The sequence below is a fragment of the Sinocyclocheilus grahami genome, unplaced genomic scaffold (genome assembly GCF_001515645.1).
Source record: "Sinocyclocheilus grahami isolate Dianchi unplaced genomic scaffold, SAMN03320097.WGS_v1.1 scaffold373.1, whole genome shotgun sequence".
NCBI lineage: Eukaryota > Metazoa > Chordata > Actinopteri > Cypriniformes > Cyprinidae > Sinocyclocheilus > Sinocyclocheilus grahami.
The window spans coordinates 98,685-121,594 of record NW_015505552.1 but is presented as its reverse complement, the minus strand read 5'-3'; the positions used below and the strand labels follow the sequence as shown (position 1 = coordinate 121,594).

The following is a 22,910-nucleotide window of genomic DNA, read 5'->3' as shown; positions in this document are numbered from 1 at the left end:
ATATTTCAAGACATGATCTCATTATTCCCAGCGTTTCAGTCTTCATTGTCCTGATTTGCTTGCCTGCAACCAATGCACATCCCATTGTAGGCTACCAACCTTTTAAAATGCTTCAGGGCTTTATTTGCACATACAATTTTTGTTATTTTCGACAGTAATATGCCTTGTTAATAAATTCCATAAACATTTTCATAATTATGGCTTGTGGATACAAAACAGACATTGCTACAGACTTTTTATGACAAAGAAAATACTAAATCGATTAAACTGCTCTAATTGTCCCTGAAAGAAACTTTAAAAAGTTGAAATTTCACTTAATAACAAAAAGAAGACATTCGGTTACATACATACAACATACATCCTATGACATCATTTATAAACCCATTGTGATGTCTCTGCAACAAGCAATGGCATTTGCAGGCTTAGAACAATTACTATGTGACATCACACTGAGAGATTTTCGAAGGCACTCCTCATCATTAGGAATGCATGAATAATTGTCAAACAATGAGTGGCTTTAAAGTTTGTGCTTCTATTTTCTACTCATAATTTCAAAAGAATTTCATGAGAAAGATATCTAAAACAAGTTAACATCCACAGAGGAAAAAAATCACCATCATAATTATAATATAACCATAACAACAAGAAGAAATTTCACCAATAACCATAATATTAACTGTCATAGTAATGACAATAACAAACACCAATGTATTACAGAGCTGTTAGGAAGATTGTCTTTAAGTTGTATTCATAATTCTTTAAGATACACACTAGTTCCTGTGAAAAGTTAAATGAATGTGTTACCACCAATCCTCCTGATGCTGATGTGAGATAAACTACTCCTTAACACTTTTACTGGGAGGCATATATATTCAAATAGTCTGTAACTTATAACGTTCAATTTCATTACACTGAAAATTAACCAAGAGGTAAAAAGTCTATGACAAAAAATGACCAGTTGTTGGTTTTACAATGTAAATTCATAGTTTTCATTGGTAAAATGAGTTCCTGACACCTGCGCTATTTCTCAGAGACCAGAACCATGCAGAATCCTCCTGATGCTGATGTGATATAAACTACTCCTTAACACTTTTACTGGGAGGCATATATATTCAAATAGTCCGTAACTTATAACGTTCAATTTCATTACACTGAAAATTAACCAAGAGGTAAAAAGTCTATGACAAAAAATGACCAGTTGTTGGTTTTACAATGTAAATTCATAGTTTTCATTGGTAAAATGAGTTCCTGACACCTGCGCTATTTCTCAGAGACCAGAACCATGCAATAAATGATATCTGGCTTGTTTGCGAACAATCTCACATTTACATTTTTCATAGTAATATTTACTTACTACATTAATATCTTTTTGTAAATGAGATTATCATCACTGAATAATGAGTAAGCTGTGGGTAACATCTGTACCACTAACGCATGTGTGTTGTATAGCCCTTAATATTGATAAGCGTTATTGGTTATAAAGATATCAGGTATGACTTCTTGTGTTCATATCTCGGTAACAATAGATTCAAAACACAGGTTAGCTGTTTTGGCATGCCTGTATCCTCAGACTGTTCATAGAGTCTCAGTTTTAACAGCATATACACATGGCTTCAACATGGAGATTCAAAAAGCAGTCCAGGAGGTTCGTCTTTATGCAAATGTCAACCCACACCTGAGTGAGAGAATGATACTGCCATGTTACACGCTAATGTTATGCCAGAATACCATAACATATACTGTACGTATATTGATGAGTGCCCTTACTCTTGAGTTGTTTTCTTCGTCTCAGATCCATATTTAATAGCTTAAGGTGAACCTTTTGTCTACACAGTATACCTAAGAGGAGCATTGATGGGTAAGTACCCAGCGTTACAGGAATCTAATGTATTATTCTTGTGCTTTTGGTAGTCCAGCGTCCCTTATGGTGAATCTCTCTTACAAATCCCAGCACTTGGACATTGTAGAAAGTGGTGGCTCAGAATCCAAACAAAGTGTCATTGATCATTAATGAGTCTTTTTAAATGGAGAAAAAATATGATTGTCAGACATTTCTCTTGGTTTTCGTCTGGGCTTTTCTGCCCAATTGTGTCCCAGAATGGCTTTCATCGATAGTTCAAAGCGATCTCCAGTTATGTACTGAAGGGCAGACTTGAGAATTTAAAACTTGTGTACTATTTTCAGGATTCCAAAAAATAAATAAATAAAAACAAATTAAACAGAAACTCACTTGGTACCTCCATGTTAAATTCACACTGAATAAGATGCAGGCAAAACAATGGTAAGGTATGGTAAGGCTTGCTTTCTCTGTCTCGCAGTATTCAGAAGAGTTCATGAGACTCTTAAGAGTTTATGGATATGCTCCTCAAATTGTTCCACCTTCATTCATTTTGACATATGTTGTGAAAACCCTGCCACACTTCCTCATTATGCTGAAGTGGATTAGGGTTTAAAAAGAGATAAGATCCTGCATTACGTTTGTCCAGCTGTAAGTAGCTTTACAATTCATCAGTTGGGATAAGCGCTCAACTCATGTTCAACTGGTTCCTCTTATGCAGATGTTAATTATTATATTAGTCTCCCAGTAGTTCCATCATAGTTTTAAGATAAAAGCCGTTCTCTGAAATAAATGGCTCCATAGCAGCTATATCTGTAATGTATAACAATGTAAAATATCTGAGGATAAAAACATGACATAAATATATGAAAAATGCCTCAGTTCATCTGTCACATCATGTGGAATTTATATTACACTCTACTGATATTTCTATGCAGTAGGTTTATAGGCAAACTGTACACAAATAAATAGTTGTATATGGCAGCTTCGTTCATAATTATAGCGACAATTTCATGAACATAAAAAGCACGACAACTTTGAAGCTCTATCAAACCTGGCTTTAACTGTTATCTAATCTTATCTTGTGAATTTGCCACTATATACAATATATATCTGTAAAAATATGATGCCACTTCGCTCTGTCGAGTTTCTCCCACTTCGTGGCCCCCTACTTCAAAATCTGGTTCTCTTATTCCTTTACCATCCTCCTACTCCTTTTCTCTCTTCTCTCGTTATTTCTCTCCCTCTTCCGCCCACTCTCTCTCTCTCTCTCCCACAGTCCCTCTACCATCCTCCAGCTCTTCACACAGTCTATCCCTCACCCATCTTCTCCATTTCCTCTTTACCCTCTCCAGCCACTTGCTCACACAGTAACCTCATTCTTGCTTCCTGTTCTAACCCCTTGGTTGGATGCCACTCCTCCTCCACTTCCCCCTCCACCGGGGATGAAGTGAAGTTGTTCAATGGTATTTTGCCTTTTAGCTGCAAATGCAAGCCTCCTGGCACTGTGTCCACCAAGAGTTCCTGTTCCCATGACAACTCCGGTTCCTGGCATGTCGCCCCATCCCACTCCTCCAACCCCGCCTCCTCCCAGGTGACCTGACATCGCCGCCGAATTGCGCTCCTGCTCTCGCCCGGAGGTCGGGTGCGAGTTCATCTTGATCATGTGGTGACGATCGAGCGACGGTGTGGCACAAACATTCTGCTGCGATTGAGCTTTCTGGTGGCTAACGCGGGGCAGGGTGGGCACCATTCCACCTCCCCCTCCAGATGTGTAGTCGACCATTCCCATACCCATCCTGCTTCCGTCGTACTCAACCCCGTCTACCTCCTCCTCTAGGTGGTCTGGGGACATCAGCAGCCTCTCCTTGGACTTCTTCAGGGTGTTCGTATTGGAATTCTTTGATGAAGTGGCCATGGCTTTGTAGTACTGGTGCTGTTGGTTCTTCGACATCCTTGACAAGGTGTTGCCGTCACCGAGGGCGAGGAGCTGGTCCGTGGATTTGACGCGGCGTGGTGGTTTGGAAAGCGTATCGTAGTTGTGGTTTTGCTTCGACTCTGGTGGATCCAGAGGGTAAGGATTCGGGGTGTGGCTTGGAGCAGACTGTGGATGAGGTATTCGAGGACGAGTAGCACGGTTGGGAAGCGTGCCTCTTCCCCCCAGCGTGTAGTCGCCACCCCAGGGAAGGTGATGCTGGGAGGAATGAAAGGAGGGAGGGGCGTTGTTGGGCCTCCGTTTGGTGGTACAGTAACCTGAATATTCCTCCAATCCTCCTTTCTCTGTAGGTGGAGAAAAAATTGTTTGAAAAGATAAGAAAATTGGGTGAGAAAAGAATAAACCAATTAGGGATGCAGATATTAAAAATCTGACCACTATGAAAATTTTTTTTTTTTTTTTTTTTTTGAAAAATGCAATACATTTATAAAAGATCATTAATTTTTAATGGTATGGTGGTTAACCAACAAATGACCAAATCTAAATTCTGTTCAATACCAAGGAGTATTTATTTGTTTCTTTGTTTATCTATCTATCTATATGTCTGTCTATGGCCAATGAATAAAAATTAACGGTCGACATTACAACTCTATACAATCTGAACTAAATAAATTAACAATAAAACACTAAAACCAAAAACCAATAATTAAAGAAAGTGAATAAAACAGAAAATAAAAAAGTGAATTTAGGCATCCCATGTAATAGGATTAATCAGATTACATGTAAAGGTGTTATTAAATTATTTGTGTTTTTAAATATACCTTTAGGTGAGTAGCCTATTAGATGATAGCAAATGTTATCTAGATGGAAAATTTGCATATTGCTAACACCTTTTAATAAATAATCCCTAATATCAGGCAATAACCAATATGGTACCAATACTGTGCATATAATAAATACGGATGCACATCAAGCGTTGTGCTAAAAGCTAGAAATTCAATCAAACTTTCATCACAATTTACTAAACTCTTAATATAAATTCTTCATCCTCCAACTCTGGACTACATGTTTAACGCTTGATTTCATTACAGTTTTTCCTCAGTCGCTTTGGTGCATTTCTCGAATCATCCTTAATATTTGCAAAGAAGTGTATGCATTTCTCAAAACAATTCGTACAAACAGCACCACACGATATATTACCTGCAAAAGCCTGTAACTTACTCAAAATCTTTAGTTCATCTCTCAAAAGTAAGTATTTATGTCAATGAACATATCAGTGCCATCAGAATGAAAAGTCCTTGAGTCATTGTTCACAAACAAGATAGTCAAAATGCTTAGTCATGTTGTCAATATTACAGTGCACTCTGTTAGTATTACCTGATGTAAATTATGGCAACTGTTTGGAGGACTGTATGTGGTATATTGATTGAAAGAGACTGGATTCACAGTTACACTTTTACTATAGTGGTCTGACAAAAAAAAACATTACAACATCATTGTGATATAGAAAAGAAAAAAGAAATATGGGCACAAAGGCAGAAATACAAATTTAGACAGACAAACACAGGAAACACCCCTTAGGCAGAACTTTGTTTTTGCATGCAGCACTGTACGAGGAATTTCAGAGACCTAGTTATCATTGGTTGATCCAGATTCTCTTCATTAGTGAAAGTCAAGATTTACCTGCACAATTCATGGCAAATTTACAAAAAGACTAATAGAAATGTGTAGAAAATATGCGTGACAGTTTATGACAACTAGATCAACCATGTTGCATTTAATGACTTACACGATAAACTAATGACTAGATGTTCTGAGGGGTAAGACTATTGCACACAGAACTATATAATACATTTTGAGCAACATGACAACAGCTTGCACATAATCAATTGCATTAATGTACCAAAGCAATCGCAACTTGTTCAAAAGAATGAGAAACTGCTTTTATGATGTGCACAAGTGATTAGATGATGTGGAGGTTGAACAAGTAGTTTTGAGAATTTAATTTCGGATCTGAGAAATGCACCAAAACAACTGAGAAAAACTGTAATATAATGCTTGATTTCATTAATGCTTAACACTTTATTTCATTAATATAGCAATATTAATACAATCCTGTTTTATCCTCAACCCTGAGCCATTTCATCTTTTGGCTGATTAAGTCTCGAGTCATTGTATCAGCCTGTATAACCTTCGCCTGTGCAGAACTTTCTTGCCCTCCAACTGTAACTCACACTTCCCAGGAGGTTTGATGTCTAGCTGAGAGAGAGGCCTTAAGGCTGTATACGTCTGTACAAGATTGCGGGCGCTTTGCAATGGTTTGCCCTCATTAAAATCACCTTCACAAACATTATATCTCCCAAGCATTCCAGTGAAACACTAACACTGCTTTAAATAAAAACCCAAGCGTACAGATATTTTTACGCAACGCTCTAAGCTCAGCATGATACTCGTGTCCTCATCATCAAGCAGGTAATTTCTCCTTCAAAACACAACAGTACTAAATGTCACACTGTTTTTGATGTTCGTCCATCTATTTCTCCTTATTACTTATAAATTTGATTTATGCCTTTGAAATTATGTGGGCTATAATAAGAAAGCAATCAAGCCAACCTTTTATGTAATTCCTACAAAACATAATTTCCTCAAGATTAGAATCTTCCTCTCTACTGGTAATAAAGCACTCACCCAGACGCTTGAGAGATGAGTATCTGTTGATCTCAGGCTTCATGGCAGCTTCATATGAGGGCGGCAGCTGAGCCAGGTTATGTAGAGAGTGATGGAAGGACGGCTGGGGCTTCATGGCGTTGGTATGTTTACTGGGCTTCAATGTGCCACCGGTGGCCATCTGCATGTTGTTCATGCGTGGTGCACGCTCTTTAAACACACAGTGATGGACATTGAGGTCATTTCAAACTCAAACCAATTGTAGAGCTGTGGGCTTTACCTACCAATGGTGGCTGTATGTTTGGGACTGGAGCCTGTGGTGTGGATGAAGTTATGCTGTAGATTCCCCACTGTGAAACAGAACAAAGACATGTGCTTTAGAGATTTCTGCCTTCATGTCTTTGTGACAAATTACATTTAGTATGAATTCACAAAGTACATTTATCCATCTACTGTAAATGTTGCCCTATTAAGCTCTTTCTAGCTCCCCAATGTGTTGAAAATTTTACACCGTCTGTTCATTCCAATGCCATCATATACAGCTCTGTGCTAAATAATTCACAAATGCCCTTTCATCATTTGGCTATTGCTTTTTCCCTGTGTTCCTTCCTTGTCCTGAATTTATACAGTTGGCCGTTCACAAGGCTCAAGCTGAGATGGAAACATGAAAGGAACACTGTATGACATAATGCAATAATACCAGCCAACTGCAACCTGGTCCATGAGGATAACATTAGTTCACATTTAAAACATAACTTAATATTCATGAATATTTAACCCAGGACACTTTTTTTTAAGTTATAGCTGTTGACATGCAATTAATGGGATTTTTTTATCAGTCTTAATGGATTTTAATGGATTTTAATAATGGACATTTCATTTTATAGCTTATGGAAATTGAATATGGAAATAATGGACTTTTAATTTTCTTTTTGACCATATATATTAATAATAATAAATCTCAGTACATTTAGTGGATGGTTATGCTCTCATTAATCTTGACTTTTCATTTACACATTAACATTTGTGAGATTTATTCCATTTGAACAGGTTTGGGGTTTACATTTTTTGTCATTGGATTATAGTGACCTGAATTTAAGTTTCATATTAAAGCTATGTATTTTTGTTAATGGAGGATCTGTGGACGCACATTATAATTTGTATGATAACAAATATTAATTTTCATTTTTACTTTTAAAGAAAAAAGTTAAAGTGAGATGCCCCCCTCAGAAATGGGGCAGAAAGTCCCCAGTGACATGTTTCTGCTTCTGCAATAATATATATATTTTTAAATAATTATTATTAATTAACTTTTAATAATATCATAATTAAATAGTGTAGTATTGTATGTACATTTCAAATACCTTCATTATTCATTATAACATATAGGTTAATTCAACTGAATAATTCATGGATTTATGGAACTGAATTCATAGAATATTGCTATCACATCTTTTCAAATAATATGATTATATGATGTCTATATTTGATTAGAAGTGTATCTAGTGTAATTCAGATCTATCTCTTCAATAGGGATTCTGTTATCTGATTTGTATGTAATTATTAACTACTTTGAATGCATAAATGTACATAGAATATTTAATTTAGTATTTTTAACTTTTTCAACAACAAACAAATAAATACAAACTTTTTAAAAATAGCCCAAGGGAGGGGTTCATTTCACCCCAGGGGTGCAAGATTGTCCCCTTTCATGACTGTCAATTTCGTGCTACCAATTAATGTTTCTATTAATTTCTCTTAATAATAAATTATAATACATTTTATTAATGATATATTAAATAGTAATACGATCTTAAACATGCTAAATTCATCTTGCTAAATTAAATACACTGTTCTTAAGTTCACCCAAAAATGAAAATTAGCCCACGTTTTACTCAAGGCATCCTAGGTGTATATGTCTTTCTTCTTTCAGATGAAACCAGTCGGAGTTATATTAAAATTTTCCTGGCTCTTTCAAGCTTTATAATGGCAGTGGGCAGGTTTTTTTTTTCAACAGTCCAAAAGTAGTCAAAAAAAGTGCACTCATCCATATTAAAACGCGCATCACACGGCTCCGGGGGGTGAATAAAGGCCTCCTCTAGCAAGTCGATGCCTTTTTATAAGACAAATATCCATATTTAAAACTATATAAACACCTTTTTCTCACTTCTGCTAACTGTCTAGGCGGAAGCCGTTCCGGCAGATGACGTAGGACGTATGCGTAGTGTAAGCGCCGGTGATTAGTGACGAACTCGGAAGCATGACGGAGAGAGAACAAAACAAAATGCTGATCAAGAATTAGAAGCACAAATCAAGGATTTGTAAAGAAAAATGTCAGAGAATTTCGATATAAGCCAAGAGGAGACAGGTTTTCCTTTGGTAAAGTAAGGAAACTTTGCTTCCTTTGCTCCTGTAAACAAACGTTGGTTTTCGCGAGACTCACATGCGCATGTGCTGTGCCTACGTCATCCGTCGGAAAGGCAGTCTCTCATGAACGCACTTACAACAGTCATCGGAAGTTACACAAAACTGTTTATATCGTTTTAAATATGATATTTTCTTTCAAAAACGCATCGATTCGCTACAGGAGGCCCCCCCCCTCCCGGATCTGTGTGATGCATGTTTTAAAATGGATGGATGCGCTTTATTTGACTACTTTTGGACTGTTGAACAAAAACACCCACCCATGCCATTATAAAGCTTGAAAGAGCCAGGACAATTTTTTAAATAACTGCATTCGTCTGAAAGAAGAAAGTCATATAAACCTAGGATGCCTTGAGAGTGAGTAAAACATGGACTAATTTTCATTTTTGGGTGAACTAACCCTTTAAGGGGGGCATCTCCCCTATGTATGGAGATTATGGAGTTTTCCACTCACGTCGGTTATCTTTACTCTGTAGCGTTGGATAGTGATTTTTCGGGGGTCGTCCAAGAGTTCCCTCTCCTCCTCCAGTACCCAAGGCTACACTGTTGTTTCTCTCTCCCTCTTGAACTGGACTCGACTGGTGACGCAACATTTCCACAAGAGCCCTGACAGGGAAGGATGTAGGAACGATTAGTCAATAGAACACAATTTAAGGTAGATCAAACATCCTTTTTGATCAAGACTCATGAACTCTCACCTGGGCATGTCAAGTTCTCTGTTCCTAGGCTGCCGTGATGCCTTGTGGAATGCCACTTTAATGGCCACTGCCACTGCCACTGTAAACGAGATGACTCCGCCAATGACGTAGACCGTGTTGTTGCTTTGTTCGATGCGGCTGAGGTCTGGGTGGGCAGGCGGTGGGGGTCTGCTCGCAGGGGGGGCCGTATTGGCCCACACAGGGGAATGGTAGTTGTGGCAGATGTTCTGGTCCAGCCTTCGAGTACGGTCCGGACAACAAAACCGATAATGGCAGGTGCCGCAGCAGTAGATGAAGTCATCCTTGGAGCAGTTAAAGGTGAGGTCATACTGCCCCATGACATCATAATAACCCCGACACACGTCCACTTCCACCAGTTTGCGAGGAGGCGGAGCTACCTGCGCTGCTCCGAAAGGGGCCTTCAGTGCATCAGTCGTTACATTCTTTGGCAGCATTATCTGAGGCAGTGGCCTGAGGGGCATTTCTGCCACTCCAGCTGGCTGCTTTGGCCGACGATTCATGGACTTCCCTCGCATACCCCCACCATTTTTAGAAAGGGGGTACAGAAAGCCCCTACCCTGAGATCTGGGGTTGAGCGTCGGGGTTATGGTGATAGGCCCATTTAGTGTGTTTCTGGTGGGGCCCGGGACGCTCGCAGAGGAAACGTTAAGTGGGACAGCGATTAGCAGGAAGAGAATGATGACACGCATTCGAGCTTCCAAGGTGGGCATCATCTTTACATGACTAACGCTGCTATTTTCTCTCGCTGACTCAACCCACCGCACTATGCCGAATTTTGTAAAAACAGCCTGATTGCGCTGTATGTAAAATATCCTTGTAGCAGCCCTCCGACGTATGAAATCTGAGTCTATATCAAAACAGTCTCGAAAGAAAAATCTGTTCTCAAAGTCTGTTAAAGTGTGTGCTGTGAACGGTCACACTCCGAGACGGCGTGAGAGAAAAATAACTATTTTGATGTGCTTTCAGCTTCAAGGTGAGTTACACAACACATATTCTCTCATCATGCGGCGCTTCCGTCCAACATATAGCTGGAAAACCTGAACAATATGTGAAACAATTCAAACGCTGACAATATTCTGTGCAGGCAACATACAGTTGGCTAGTTCATGTATAAACAGGAAATGAAAGACTATTTAACAAATTGTCAGTTTTGAATGTATTAACAAGGCAAATATTCCCTTTTGTGGCTTTCTTCAAAAACACATTTCCACAGACAAACAAAATGGCTTCTCGTTACTGTCCTTCTATTACTTTAGTAGCTAGTGTTTTCATGACACATGAAGGCAATTATGTTGTAGTACAACTGTGTACATTAAAAGTATTTAGGTTTAATTCCCCATTTTGGCACTTATCAGAATTAAATATTCATTTAAGAGAAAGGGGCAACTGTAAACATCTTTAAAATGTAAACTAATGTTTTGCTTCTCGCCACAATTTTTTTATTGTATTTTATTTTTTTATTTGGACACTCCTTACATTCAGCAATGGCACTTAGTCTTTAAGCAGATTTCCCTGACCTGTAATGCTCCCTGAATGTTTACTATTATTAACAAGTATAAACAATTTCCATACACTTGGTGAAAAAAAATAAATAATAATAACCTCAGAAATTAATCTTGTTCTACTGCACTTGTTTATGTGTTAACAGAACTACTCCGAATGTTGAACTCTCTGTAATGCTCCCTGAATGTTTACTATTATTAACAAGTATAAACAATTTCCATACACTTGGTGAAAAAAAAATAATAATAATAACCTCAGAAATTAATCTTGTTCTACTGCACTTGTTTATGTGTTAACAGAACTACTCCGAATGTTGAACTCTTTTGACGGTTTGAGGGCAGTATGGTGAGGAATCATTTTGATTTTGTTCAGTATTTCATTCATGGCCTATACATTACAGAACTAAACTGAATGTGTGTTTCCTCATTCAGCATGTGAAGAATTACCAAATGGATAATCCTGCGTGCAAATTTAAAATAGTTCAAAGAGATCAGATATGAATAGAGTCATCTGTCATGTTGGATATAAAATGTACGCCCTATCTACACCTATTTTAGGTGTGTATTGAGAATGTATAATAAACCGTTGACACAGACACACAAAAAACGATGATGGTGGCAGAAAAGACGTAAAACGTTTTCAAGGCTGATTGTCTTCACAATTTCCAAGGAGAGTGACTACGTGTAAACCTTGCAGTCGCTCTCCAGTTTCTTAAGGTTCACGCAGCAGATTTGCTTTTAAGATAAGCCCAGTTTTCATTGAGACCGAGAAACGTTTGAAACGGTTTGCTGAAGCTGTTGGTGAAATGGTTTAAAATCCCATGGTGTGGACATGGCTGTTTCCTCACTATTTTTGCAGGGTTGATCTGGGAATCCACTGGCGGTTATGAAGTGTTCAGCTATCAAGCGATGTGCCTCTGAAAAGAAATCAACACATTGATGTTACATCCTACATGTGCACAAGCACACACACACAGACATCTGTGAAAGTTTTTGAAAGATCATAGTTAGCTTGTCATCTGCATGGCAGCCTATTATTTTCATTGTGACACGTATGGCATGTGACAGGCAAATAAGGTATGCAGCAACTTATGTGATCAATATAGAATCCACAGAATTCAACACAAAAGAGTTTTTTTATGGGGTTGAACTGTATGTCTATACACATTATCTACAATAAAAAAAATTGGTTTATTCAAGGAGACCATGCATTAACTAGCCAGCGCTTGTTCATAAGAAATATTAGTGAATGCAGACATTAAATACACATATCTGCAAATAAGCAAACATTCATTTTTTTAAAGAAATTGCTGCACACAATCAAAATATTAAACTTTTAATATCAAAGTTACTGAGAAGTGTGTGAAACATGTAAACAACCGCAAAATATGACAATGAAATGACTCTTGAACATTAACATGAACTCTTAAACAACTTGCCCATTAACTGATTATTTGATCAAATAAGCATTGTATAGTCGTGTATATGATTTCTATTTGCAATAAACTATAAGCAAAACTCATCATTACAATAGCTAACTTTCTTTTGCCCTATCAGTAAAACCGACATGCATGCTCTGATAATCGTATTAGTTATGATTCTTCAAATATTTTAAAAAACATAATAGAAAGTCTGAAATTGTATATTCCTGGATGTAAAAATATGTATTATCTTTATCTCTACGCGTTTGCTTTGAATTTTTCCTTTTGTCTATTTTTTTTTTTATTTGTGTAATGTTGTTTCTGCAAAGACGATAGATAGATAGATATTTCAAAACCACTGCAAACTGATCAGTCCAGATTCATGAATGAATCTTTCCTTGCAATTTGTGAACCAGTTCAAAAGGTCCTTTGGAAAAAAAAAAAAAAACAGAAAGAAAAAAAAAAATGAATCGCCACAGAATAATGATTTTTCACGAATCGGACCTCATTACCATGTTTCAGAGCACAAGCAATTTCTTGAAATACATTGTTGAAATAACGATGAACAGCGTGTTTTCTGCAGTGTGGTGAAGTAAAATGTAAGATATTATGCACTGAAATATAGTGAAGTAAATATTAAGTACTGATACTTGAAAAACACTTAACTACAGTAACAGCAATATTCTGTGAATAAATATACAGTACATTTAGCATTTATACATTGATTTAATATTTACATTTAGATTTAAGCAAGATGGATTACATTTAATATTTATCCTTTAAATCTGTCCTTAACCCTAAATCTAACATTTATACTAAGTGCGTGCAGTACAGCTGCAGATTCCAGCTCATGACGCTGAAAAGAAGGGCTGATGTGATGACCGTTTGTCTAATGTGTTACAACAAGTCACTATGAATCAGAAGCATTGAGAGAAGTGAATAGTAGCAATGATCTGAACAAATAGTGATCAGTCCTTTTCAGAGAGCATAGCATGATGCGTGACACGAAGTAGGGGGTAAAGCAAGAGAGAGATGCTGCTTTCCTGACACTGACTCTTTCACTTCCTCACAAACATTCTGACACATAGACCTACAGTGTTGTGCTAAAGTTATTCTGTAATCAATACCTATATGCTTTATTTTTCACAACTGTAGGGGCCTGTGGAAAACCGTCGAGCACATAAAAGAAGGTTGGGTAAAGTACAAAAGAAAAGCGAGATAAATGCAGGGTTGAGATTTAAATATGAGCACAGCATAGCAGAAGTGCACAGAGCCAGAGGTATGACGGAGAGGTGCTTTGTGTGTTTGTGTGTGTGTATGTGGGAGTGCGGTGTGTGGGTGGAAGAGAATGGAGAGCATTCAGTGACAACACTTACTAACACACATACGCACACACACACACACACACAGTGTACACAATACACAACACCGGGAACATACAGTGCTAACACCAAACGTAGAGACTGCAACACATGCAGATAGTATGCTGGCTCACAAACTGCACTTTTTACAGGTATAAAAAATGCGTATAGTCCTCCGAAAGAGTGAGTATACAAAATCTGTCATCGCAGATCAACAAGTTAATGCCATAAGAGACAACAAAACAGCACGTCTTTGATGTAATGAGGCACAGATACCACTAAGGAAAACTGCACAGAAAGGAGCCACACAAAAATCTGCAGGAAATACAGCATTGGCCAGGCAAATAATACTTGTGTCACTGCTGCAGGCTGCGCTCTCATCTGAGGTATAGCGGCTATACAGCACATCTACAGTGGCGTCGTGGCATCAAGCTGGTTCTGTACGTCAGCTAAAGGAGTCAACTATGGAATATTGACTGATTTTAGAAATTAAAAAATATATACTTTTAAATACTTCGGGATAGAAATACAAAGAAAATACAGAAAGTACACAGGCTCAAATTCACAAAAATAAAAAATAAATTGTTTTTAATAATTTAAATGCTAAAGAAATATAAAAATATGGGCTAATTATTCTTTGAAGTATTTTGAAAGTCATGAACATAACATGAAATCCATACATTTGTGTACAAGCAGTGTTAAGACACACTGTAAAAAGTATTTTTAAAGTTGTAAATAAAGCATTATTTATTTGAGTATGTTTTACAAGAAAATACTACAAAAAAAATGCAGGTATAATTTCAAAACACAATACACAGAAAATATTGGTAGGCTCAAATTGACAAAAGTATGAAAAAGAAAAACTATTAAATTATTTCAATGTAACGTAAAAATATTAGCTAAACGTTCTCTGAAATATTTTTTAAAGTAATGCACATAACATTAACACCATAAATCTGGGAACAAGCACTGCTTGTATTCAAGTTCAAGCAAATAATGTATACAATTATATTATATACACTATAAATGTTTTTTTGAAGTTGTAAATAAAACGATGATTATTTGTTTTAAAAGAATATACAATTAATATTATATATTGATTCAATAATGTATACAATTATATATTTTTCTACTTCAAAATTTCACATTTAATTCAATGTGTTACTTGCCATTTCTTTGTACTTGTTTATTAAATTTATAGGCAGTTTCTGAGAGAAAACTGTTTTTCAGTGTATAATATTATAAGATGCAATAAAGATGTGGCAAATGTTTAAAATTGCCATGACTGAATTTGATTATATATTCCACAATAAAAGTAATGATTGAAATATACAAAATTTGGTATATTACAAAATAATTATTTGAATCCTCAGACTGTATTCACTTATGTAATGCTGGGAACTTGATGAATGCTGCAAAACGACTTCAACACTGCTGCCAATAACGCTTTCATAATTAGCAGAACATAACCTGCTTGTGGTTTTGCCCCCATTTTGTGCATAATTAATATGGAAGCATTAAATAGCCAAAGTGCTTTTAGAAAGGACTTTGCATTGACAGATGTAATTACGGATTTTGCACATACAACGCAACAAGCGACCAACGTGGGCAGAATGTTTTTCCTTTTTTCACCATTGTATTTTGCGCACACCTGTGAGAAGTTCGGCTGCAAGCACTAAGCAGCAAGAGAAGACATTTTAGTCACGGAACTCTGATCTGAACAGGTGTGGCGTTGAGTGATTCATGTGGGCCATTTACAGTTTTCACAGGAGCAAGCCTAAGAACAGCCCATAACATTAAAAACAGTAACCTCTCATTCGCATCTCTATAATAAAGCGTAGGCCATTTCGACACCTTCTCGTCTATGTGAAACAGTATGCGCCTCTACAAACTGGATTAGCTTTTCCTGAACACGGCACCCAATCAGCAAGGCACTGTGGGCGACTTCTAAGAGATGTGACACTGAAGATGTGGCGCATTCACAAACAGTTTCTAGAACGTGAGTTCACAGAGGAATCACGGACGATTCATCCGCTTCTAATCTGATTTTAGGAAATTGTGCTATTCTCCTATTTCATTGTATTTCTGTTGCAAAACATGTCTGTTTTGGATGTTCTCTCGACCATTTCCCCCTCTCTCTCCGTGATATTCAGTGCGTGGGTTGAGGCAGCTCACTCTCCCTCAGAATAGCACTGCAGTAGTTCAGACTTGTATAGAAGGGGAGAAGGAGAAAGAGAATGATAGATAGGATGAATAGACCTTCTTCTCCCCTCTAAAACTGCTGTTCTCGTGAAAGACAAATAGTTTGCCTTTTTCCTTCATACCCCCCATGACACTCCAGGCTACTCGTGGACTTGACTAGCAGTCCATTACGTCCTAAAGCCTATGCATCTATAACATACACTCATATTAAAAATGCATATTTATAAATGCACTGCCTTGTTCTGGAAAGGGCTGGTCTGTCAAATGAATCCAATGAGAAGTGAAATACAAAAAAGCGTCATTCGATCTAAAGGAATGAGATGAGTAATTTTCACATAGGACAGAATGAGAGAGACTAAGGCTTCTGTCATATGTGCAGTCCCCAAAAAAATCAGTACAGTGTGTTGCGAAGCACCAAAATGTGCCATTTGGCAAGCACAGATTCTGCTCGGTGCCTCTTGACAGGAATTTTTACTTTCAAACAAGAAAACCAGCTTTATTCATGAGCTGGGATAATGAAACCAGTTCAAATAAATCAACAAATGAATGTACAGTCATTTAAATGATCAACACTGGATCTCAGGACTTCTTTACTTTTTAAGTTTCACCTGATTACTGAACTCTATTTGGCAGGGCCCGGGCCTTTTTTGTTTTCTTTTAAACTAAAGGAACCAGAAGGTGTTGTATATAACGTAGCCTAATTCACAAGCATAAACCTCAGATTTGTCATAATTTCCAAGAGCGATGCCATCTCTGCTTTTCACCTGCAGTTATCAAACACACACAAAAAAAATAAATAAAATATAAAAAAATCACCCACAATTATATTTTAGAAGTTGGTTTTAGAAAATGCCACCAGGGTGTGTTCTGTTAATTCTGTCAATTTTGCATAACACAAGCTAACATAAAAAAATACAAATAAAAACTTTTGTTGCTCTCGCTACAGTCATATTCCCCAATAATAACAGGGTTTGATACATCTCTGATGGCTGAAGGTGAAACTATCGTATATCGACGTGTCTCTTGTGGATTGTGGACCTGTAATTCGCACGCGGGTGAGTAGGTGGACAAGACGATTAGGCGAGAGCACTGAATGGCCGTCTGCGTAGGCGTGAATGCATGTTTGCACGAATGGTGATGTGGAGCCACCTTACACTTTCATGTGTGTGAACATCTTCCTCCGGTCGCTTGCAATTGATTAAAAACAAAATGTGACACGAGCATGCCGAACTAGTCTAACAATCCTTTTTTTTTCTCAGCGCAAATCACGAAACTTAGATAGAGAACCAAACATAGACGTCTGGTGAGTCAATCAAATGACTTGCTGAAAAATAGTTCAACTTGAGCGACTTACCTGTGCTGATTTCTGCCGCTCCTCAACAGCGCCAGTCTCACATCTTATTCAACCCTGAGAGACGATGATGGCTGAGAAATTCTGTTATTTCCACAAACTGTTGCAGCACTTCCCTACTGCTGGCAGTCTCGTCTTTTGGCAACAAAACAACAGTTATAGTCACTAATTTCTTTCCAGGATTTTCTCTCACCTACCCCAGTCGTTTCCATGTTCGTACTACAGATAAAGCATCGAGTTTTAGCGATAGGCAAAAGATTGTGCACAACTTATTTGCGTGTAAACGTTATGTACTGTGAAAGTATTCCAGGTGAGATAACCTTTCCCGAAGTCCCTCCAATATTTTAAATAACGCTCAAAAAAACGGAAAGCACTGATGCCATGCGTTTTTTCTCTGTGTTGCTCTTTAACGTTGCCGTTAATCGACGCCGCCTGCAAAGTGTGCACACAAGAACATTCCGACCCTGTCACGAAACACCGGAGGAATGAGGCGGGTGTTCTCACAGAGGTCCGCTGCGCTGAATAGTGCGTTTATTGGCTTCGCGAGACGGTGTTGATGAGGGTTTGATGCGTCGATTCCCGACTGCTCCAAGTGTTTCGTTTCTCAAACTACTTCTCATCCTTGCCACGATTATGGCTGGGTAAGCAATATGGTGTGTGAGTGTGTGTGTGTGTGTGTGCTGAAGGGAGACACACTGACCGGTTGCCATGGCAACGATGTCATTTTTGTTTGTGACTAATAATCTTGATTCCTTAAAGAACACAAGAATGGGTTGCTGCAGAAAACCAGTAAGGCATCGAAATAAAGACGTGTAGCGGTTGTTAAATGTGGCAGCGAGGGGTTTAGCAAACAAAGTGCAAATAAAAAAATACCCAAAAAAAGCTGGGGGGGGGGACAACCCTGCATGATGACACAGCCTATAATAAAAGCCTTACATTCACACAAGTACTTAAAAATAAACACGTGTAATGAATTAGGTACTGCACGATGTATATTTACATAGATATTTTCATTGATTCAATCTGCATTAAAATACTCTTCTTTGCAATAAATACAACTTGCATTAAAATAAGTCCTTAGTTATCGAAGATTAATCATCTAGGCCAGTGGTTCCCAAACCTGTCCTGGAGCCCCCCCCCCTGCACCTTTTGTATGTCTCCCTTATCTAACAGGGAGACATCCCAAATGTGCAGGGCAGGGGGTCCTCCAGGACAGGTTTGGGAAACACTGATCTAGGCAATTGCATGCTTGATTAAATTGGTGATAAATACTTCGTTTAATTAATCTGCACCTAATCTAATATCAAACAAATGAGCTCGGGTTAATCATCACATATCCTCTGCGGCGATAGAGACGCATGCAGCCAAACGCTGAGCCTCTACCGGCGCCTCTGGCTAAACGACAGCCGTCAATAGCCATTTCAGCACCACGGAGAGCGATGCAATCAGCACATAACCCACCGAGGGCATGAAATATTAACCACTCTGTGCTAGTGGAGCAATTCATGTATGTTTTTCTTGGTACTGTGATTCTCAGGTGAAAAGGGCGAGCCGTTTTGCAGACTTGTTTAGGCCTATTGTGCAACCCACTGAAATTTGAAACCTTATTGATTTAAATAAATGCTTTAAATTTTTTCGATTATCGTATATGTACTTCAGGCTCATATCTTCCCCCTCATCGGCTTTCCTTCCTACAGACAGCAATTAGCCGGTGCGCACTTAGCTATTCCGATACAGGTGGGTGGGCCGCTGTTTTGGCCGCTCAGGAAACCTGCGAGAACCGATCATCCGTTCATAACACGCACAAATTACAGCCCGCAATGCGCTCTCTGAATATGGGGGGGAAACCGAATATGGCATTAAATGTTTCAAGGGGCGAAATACACTGAACAGCTTGTTTTTAACCATCTGCACGTCTCCATCATTATACAATGTTACAGTGCTGGGTGAAAGCAGCCTGAACGGTAAGACGCCAATGTAACTACTGGGCAGATGTAAATACAGACCTGGAGAACATGTACAGAACACTTAATGGAAAAGCTCACCCATATATGAAAATTTGCTGAAAGTGTACTTACCTTCAGGCCATCCCAGATTTATTTATTTATCGGAACAGATTTTGAGAAATGTAGCATTTTAGTATCTTTTGCTCCCCAATGGATCAACTGCAATGAATGGGTGCCATCAGAATGAGTCAAAACAGCTGATAAAAGCATCACAATAATCCACACAACGCCAGTCTATCAATTAACATCTTGTGAAGTAATTAAACTAATTTATCATTGGTGTTTTTACCTTTAAACCATCACTTCTGGCCATAATCCATAATAACACTTCCTCCAGTGAAAAAGTCTATCAGGGTTATCCACTCCCACCAAAAACCACCAGCATATTTGTTTAGAACAATTTTCACTTGACTAGTGCATATTTCTCTCCTGATTCAGACAACTTTAACTGGAGAAAGCAATGTTATGGATAAAGAACACATTTTAGCAAGAAACAATGATTTTAGGCTAAAATCTGAATGATTTTGCTTTTTTTTTTTTTTAAACAGCTTTCCACTTTTTTGGAATAATTGTTTTGTTTTTATTAGCTATTCACTCCACTGGAATCATTGGTGAACAAATGATGCAATGCTACAGTTCTCAAAATATGTTCTAAAGAAATCTGTTTGAAGAAATAAAATCATATCTTGGATGACCCGAGGCGGAGTAAATGTTAATTTCTGTGCGAACTATTCCCTTAACTGGCAAATTCATTTAAAAAGAAAAACCCAACACACAATAAGTCAAAGATAAACTAGTTTCCTTCCTTAGTTTCAATTGTCCAACAAACACAGACAAGAACAGAACAAAAATAGACTAACACAGTTTTTCTGTAAATAAATAAAAGGAAGAATCAAATTGCTCCCTAAAATTCCTTTATTTCTTATTAATTTAAATAACTTAAATAATGGCCACAAAATGCCCTATTGTTTATCCACAAACTTTTAAATATGGGCAAACAGTTTCTGCAAACACATCTTGTCCAAAGTTCATATCACTTCGTTAGAGAGGATCTTTGGGAACTGAAGGCCCCATATAATATAACAACAGGTAACAACAGACTACCAGAGAAGATTCCTTAACAACCTTTTGATTGAGAGACCAGTAGAGCCAGAGAAAATTGCAGCTGTGGTCATATAAAAAGGGATTATTGTTCTTATTGAAAAGTATAACCAAACTACTTCATTTTAAAGAGGAGACTGAACACCACTTCTGGCTCATATTTCATGATTAACTATTAGCCCCATTGGTCTACCCTGACTGGCCTAAAGGCTTTAAGGATTCAATCTCAAGCATCAGTGTCAGGGAAATATAGCCATTCACTTAAAAATGGAAAAAGGCCTTTTGAAAAGTGAACCACAAAATAGAAACGAACAGACAAATTTAGTAAAAACTGGACACAATTAAAATACCACATATAAAAAAAAAATTAAACAAACAAACATAATATTCATATGACTAATGTTCAACCACATTTTTAACTCCCCCCTCTGTTATTCCTGATCCTGCATCTCTTTCACCACAAACACACAACGGTCAAATTCTGTGCAATGTACTATTCTTCATTAAACCCCTGAAAAAAAGAAAAAAAAAAATATAATGGGTTCAGTCCAACTACAATAGGACAGCATTACAGTAACTGTCCCATCACACCTGCAAATCTAAATATATTATAAATTCTGTGCTGACAGTACACACCAAAATCCTGCTTATGGTCATGATAACCCTAGAGGCCCCAAATGAACTTTCAAAACTTTTACTACTGTTTTCATACTCTAAACAATTGTAAAATTTCTGAAACACAGATGAAAACCCTTTTCGTGAACAAAACAAAGAGAATTGTCACAAAGACAGTTCAAGTCCTGAGAGCAAGTTGAAAGAGACAAGGGAACAAAAACGAGAGGAGTGATTTGGTAGGAGCATGACAAAATGAATGTCATTCTAAAAATGGTAAAACAGATTAAGGAGAAAAGGTGGTCTGAACACTTCAATATTTATATGTACACAAAAAGCACAGATTCATTCTCTTTTATAGCCGCCTCAGAGCTCGTTTTTTATCCATTTTCTTCTTTGCAACTATATTGGTATTGCTACTGCTTGTGCCACTGGAGCTGCTATTACTTAAATTGTTGGCGGCAACACCATTTGTTACCAAACCAGCCCCGGCTACACGTTTGTTTGGGTCTCCTGCATGCTTTTTGGGTTGGGGTCCATCAGCAGGCTCTTGAGGGGCCCCTGACGTGCCTCCCATAGCATGGATCTCTGTTAGAAGGTGAGCACGGGATGCATACTCCTTATAGTCCTCCAAAAGTAACCTCCCAGCCTCTTCGTTCAGGGCCGACTCTGGGTTAGGATGGATCAGAAGGCACTTGATAGTCTGTGAAAGAAAGAATTAGAAGGATGTGGATGATAAATATGAGTTACATAATACAGTACAGAAAAAGGTACTATTTTGGAAGTTAAGAATTTAAAAAAAAATATCTGATGGTCTTTTGGAACTCTCATGGAATTCTCATTTCCATGGCCATATGTAGCCTAGGTGGAAAGTGCGGTCATTGGTGTACAATACAGCTACACTTGAAATAATCGATACCGTTTTTGTTTTGTTTTTAAATACATAGACCAGTCATGAGTTTCAAGGTCTGTTGCAAGCACATTTAAACAATAAATAAATAAATAAACTATAAGGGGGAGTGGGGCATATTGATCCAATATTGACAATATTGTTTTATATACAGTCATGGCCAAAACATTGGCAGTGACATAAATTGTGCTTTGCAAAGTTTGCTACTTTAGTATTTGTAGATTATTTTTAGTTTCTATAGTATACTGAAAAACAATGATAAGCATACAAGTTTTAAAGGCTTTTATTGGCAAAAAAATATAATGAGTCAATATTTACAATGTTGACCCTTGTTCTTCATAACCTCTGCAATTCACTCTGGCATGCTGGATATTAGCTTCTGGACCAAATCTTGACTGATGGCGATTCATTCCTGCCTTATTAGTTCTCGGAGTTGATCACAATTTGTGAGCTTCTGCTTGTCCACTCGCCTTTTGAGGACTGACCACAGATTCTCCATTTGATTGAGATCTGGGGAGTTGCCTGGCCATGGATCCAAAATTTGAATGTAATGATCTTCTTTATCACTCTTGCTTTGTGACATGGTGCTCCATCATGCTGGAAAACGCACGGATCACCACCACATTGCTCATGGATTGTTGGAAGTCGCTCTTGCAGGACATTTTGATATCATTCTTTATTAACGGCAGTGTTTTTGGGCAGAATTATGAGAGAGCCCACTCCCCTGGTTGAAAAGCAACCCCACACATGGATGGTCTCAGGATGCTTCACTGTTGGCGCGTCACAGGACTCATGGTAGCGTTCACCATTTGTTCTCTGAACAATCAATTTTCCAGATGTCCCAAACAGTCGGAAGGGAGC

At 37.9% G+C, this 22,910-nt stretch overlaps 2 protein-coding genes across 2 annotated transcripts in view; both read right to left on the bottom strand.

The window, feature by feature from the left end:
- Positions 1–1,220: 1,220 nt before the first annotated feature.
- Positions 1,221–10,951, bottom strand: LOC107549463 (protein shisa-7-like). The gene is made up of 5 exons (XM_016230544.1): positions 9,563–10,951; positions 9,319–9,470; positions 6,725–6,790; positions 6,462–6,650; positions 1,221–4,117 (listed from the first exon to the last, which is right to left on the bottom strand). Exons 1-5 carry the CDS (start codon positions 10,294–10,296, stop codon positions 3,201–3,203), a joined length of 2,058 nt encoding a protein of 685 aa, XP_016086030.1. The 5' UTR covers positions 10,297–10,951; the 3' UTR covers positions 1,221–3,200.
- Positions 10,952–21,027: 10,076 nt separating this feature from the next.
- LOC107549462 (ubiquitin-conjugating enzyme E2 S-like) overlaps positions 21,028–22,910 on the bottom strand; it is a 6,627-nt gene continuing 4,744 nt past the window's right edge. Inside the window, exon 4 of the mRNA XM_016230543.1 lies at positions 21,028–21,842. Within this exon, the coding sequence (XP_016086029.1) occupies positions 21,495–21,842 (348 nt within the window). The 3' untranslated portion in view covers positions 21,028–21,494. The remainder of the gene's footprint in view (positions 21,843–22,910) is intronic.

What these genes read in the sequence shown, in the direction of transcription:
- LOC107549463 (XM_016230544.1), bottom strand. Translation starts at nt 10,296, where the DNA reads ATGATGCCCACCTTGGAAGCTCGAATGCGTGTCATCATTCTCTTCCTG. An exon ending in AGAGAACTTGACATGCCCAG is followed by an intron (nt 9,471 to 9,562) that starts GTGAGAGTTCAT and finishes CTTCCCTGTCAG; the next exon opens with GGCTCTTGTGGAAATGTTGC. An exon ending in CTCATCTCTCAAGCGTCTGG is followed by an intron (nt 4,118 to 6,461) that starts GTGAGTGCTTTA and finishes CTCCACCTACAG; the next exon opens with AGAAAGGAGGATTGGAGGAA.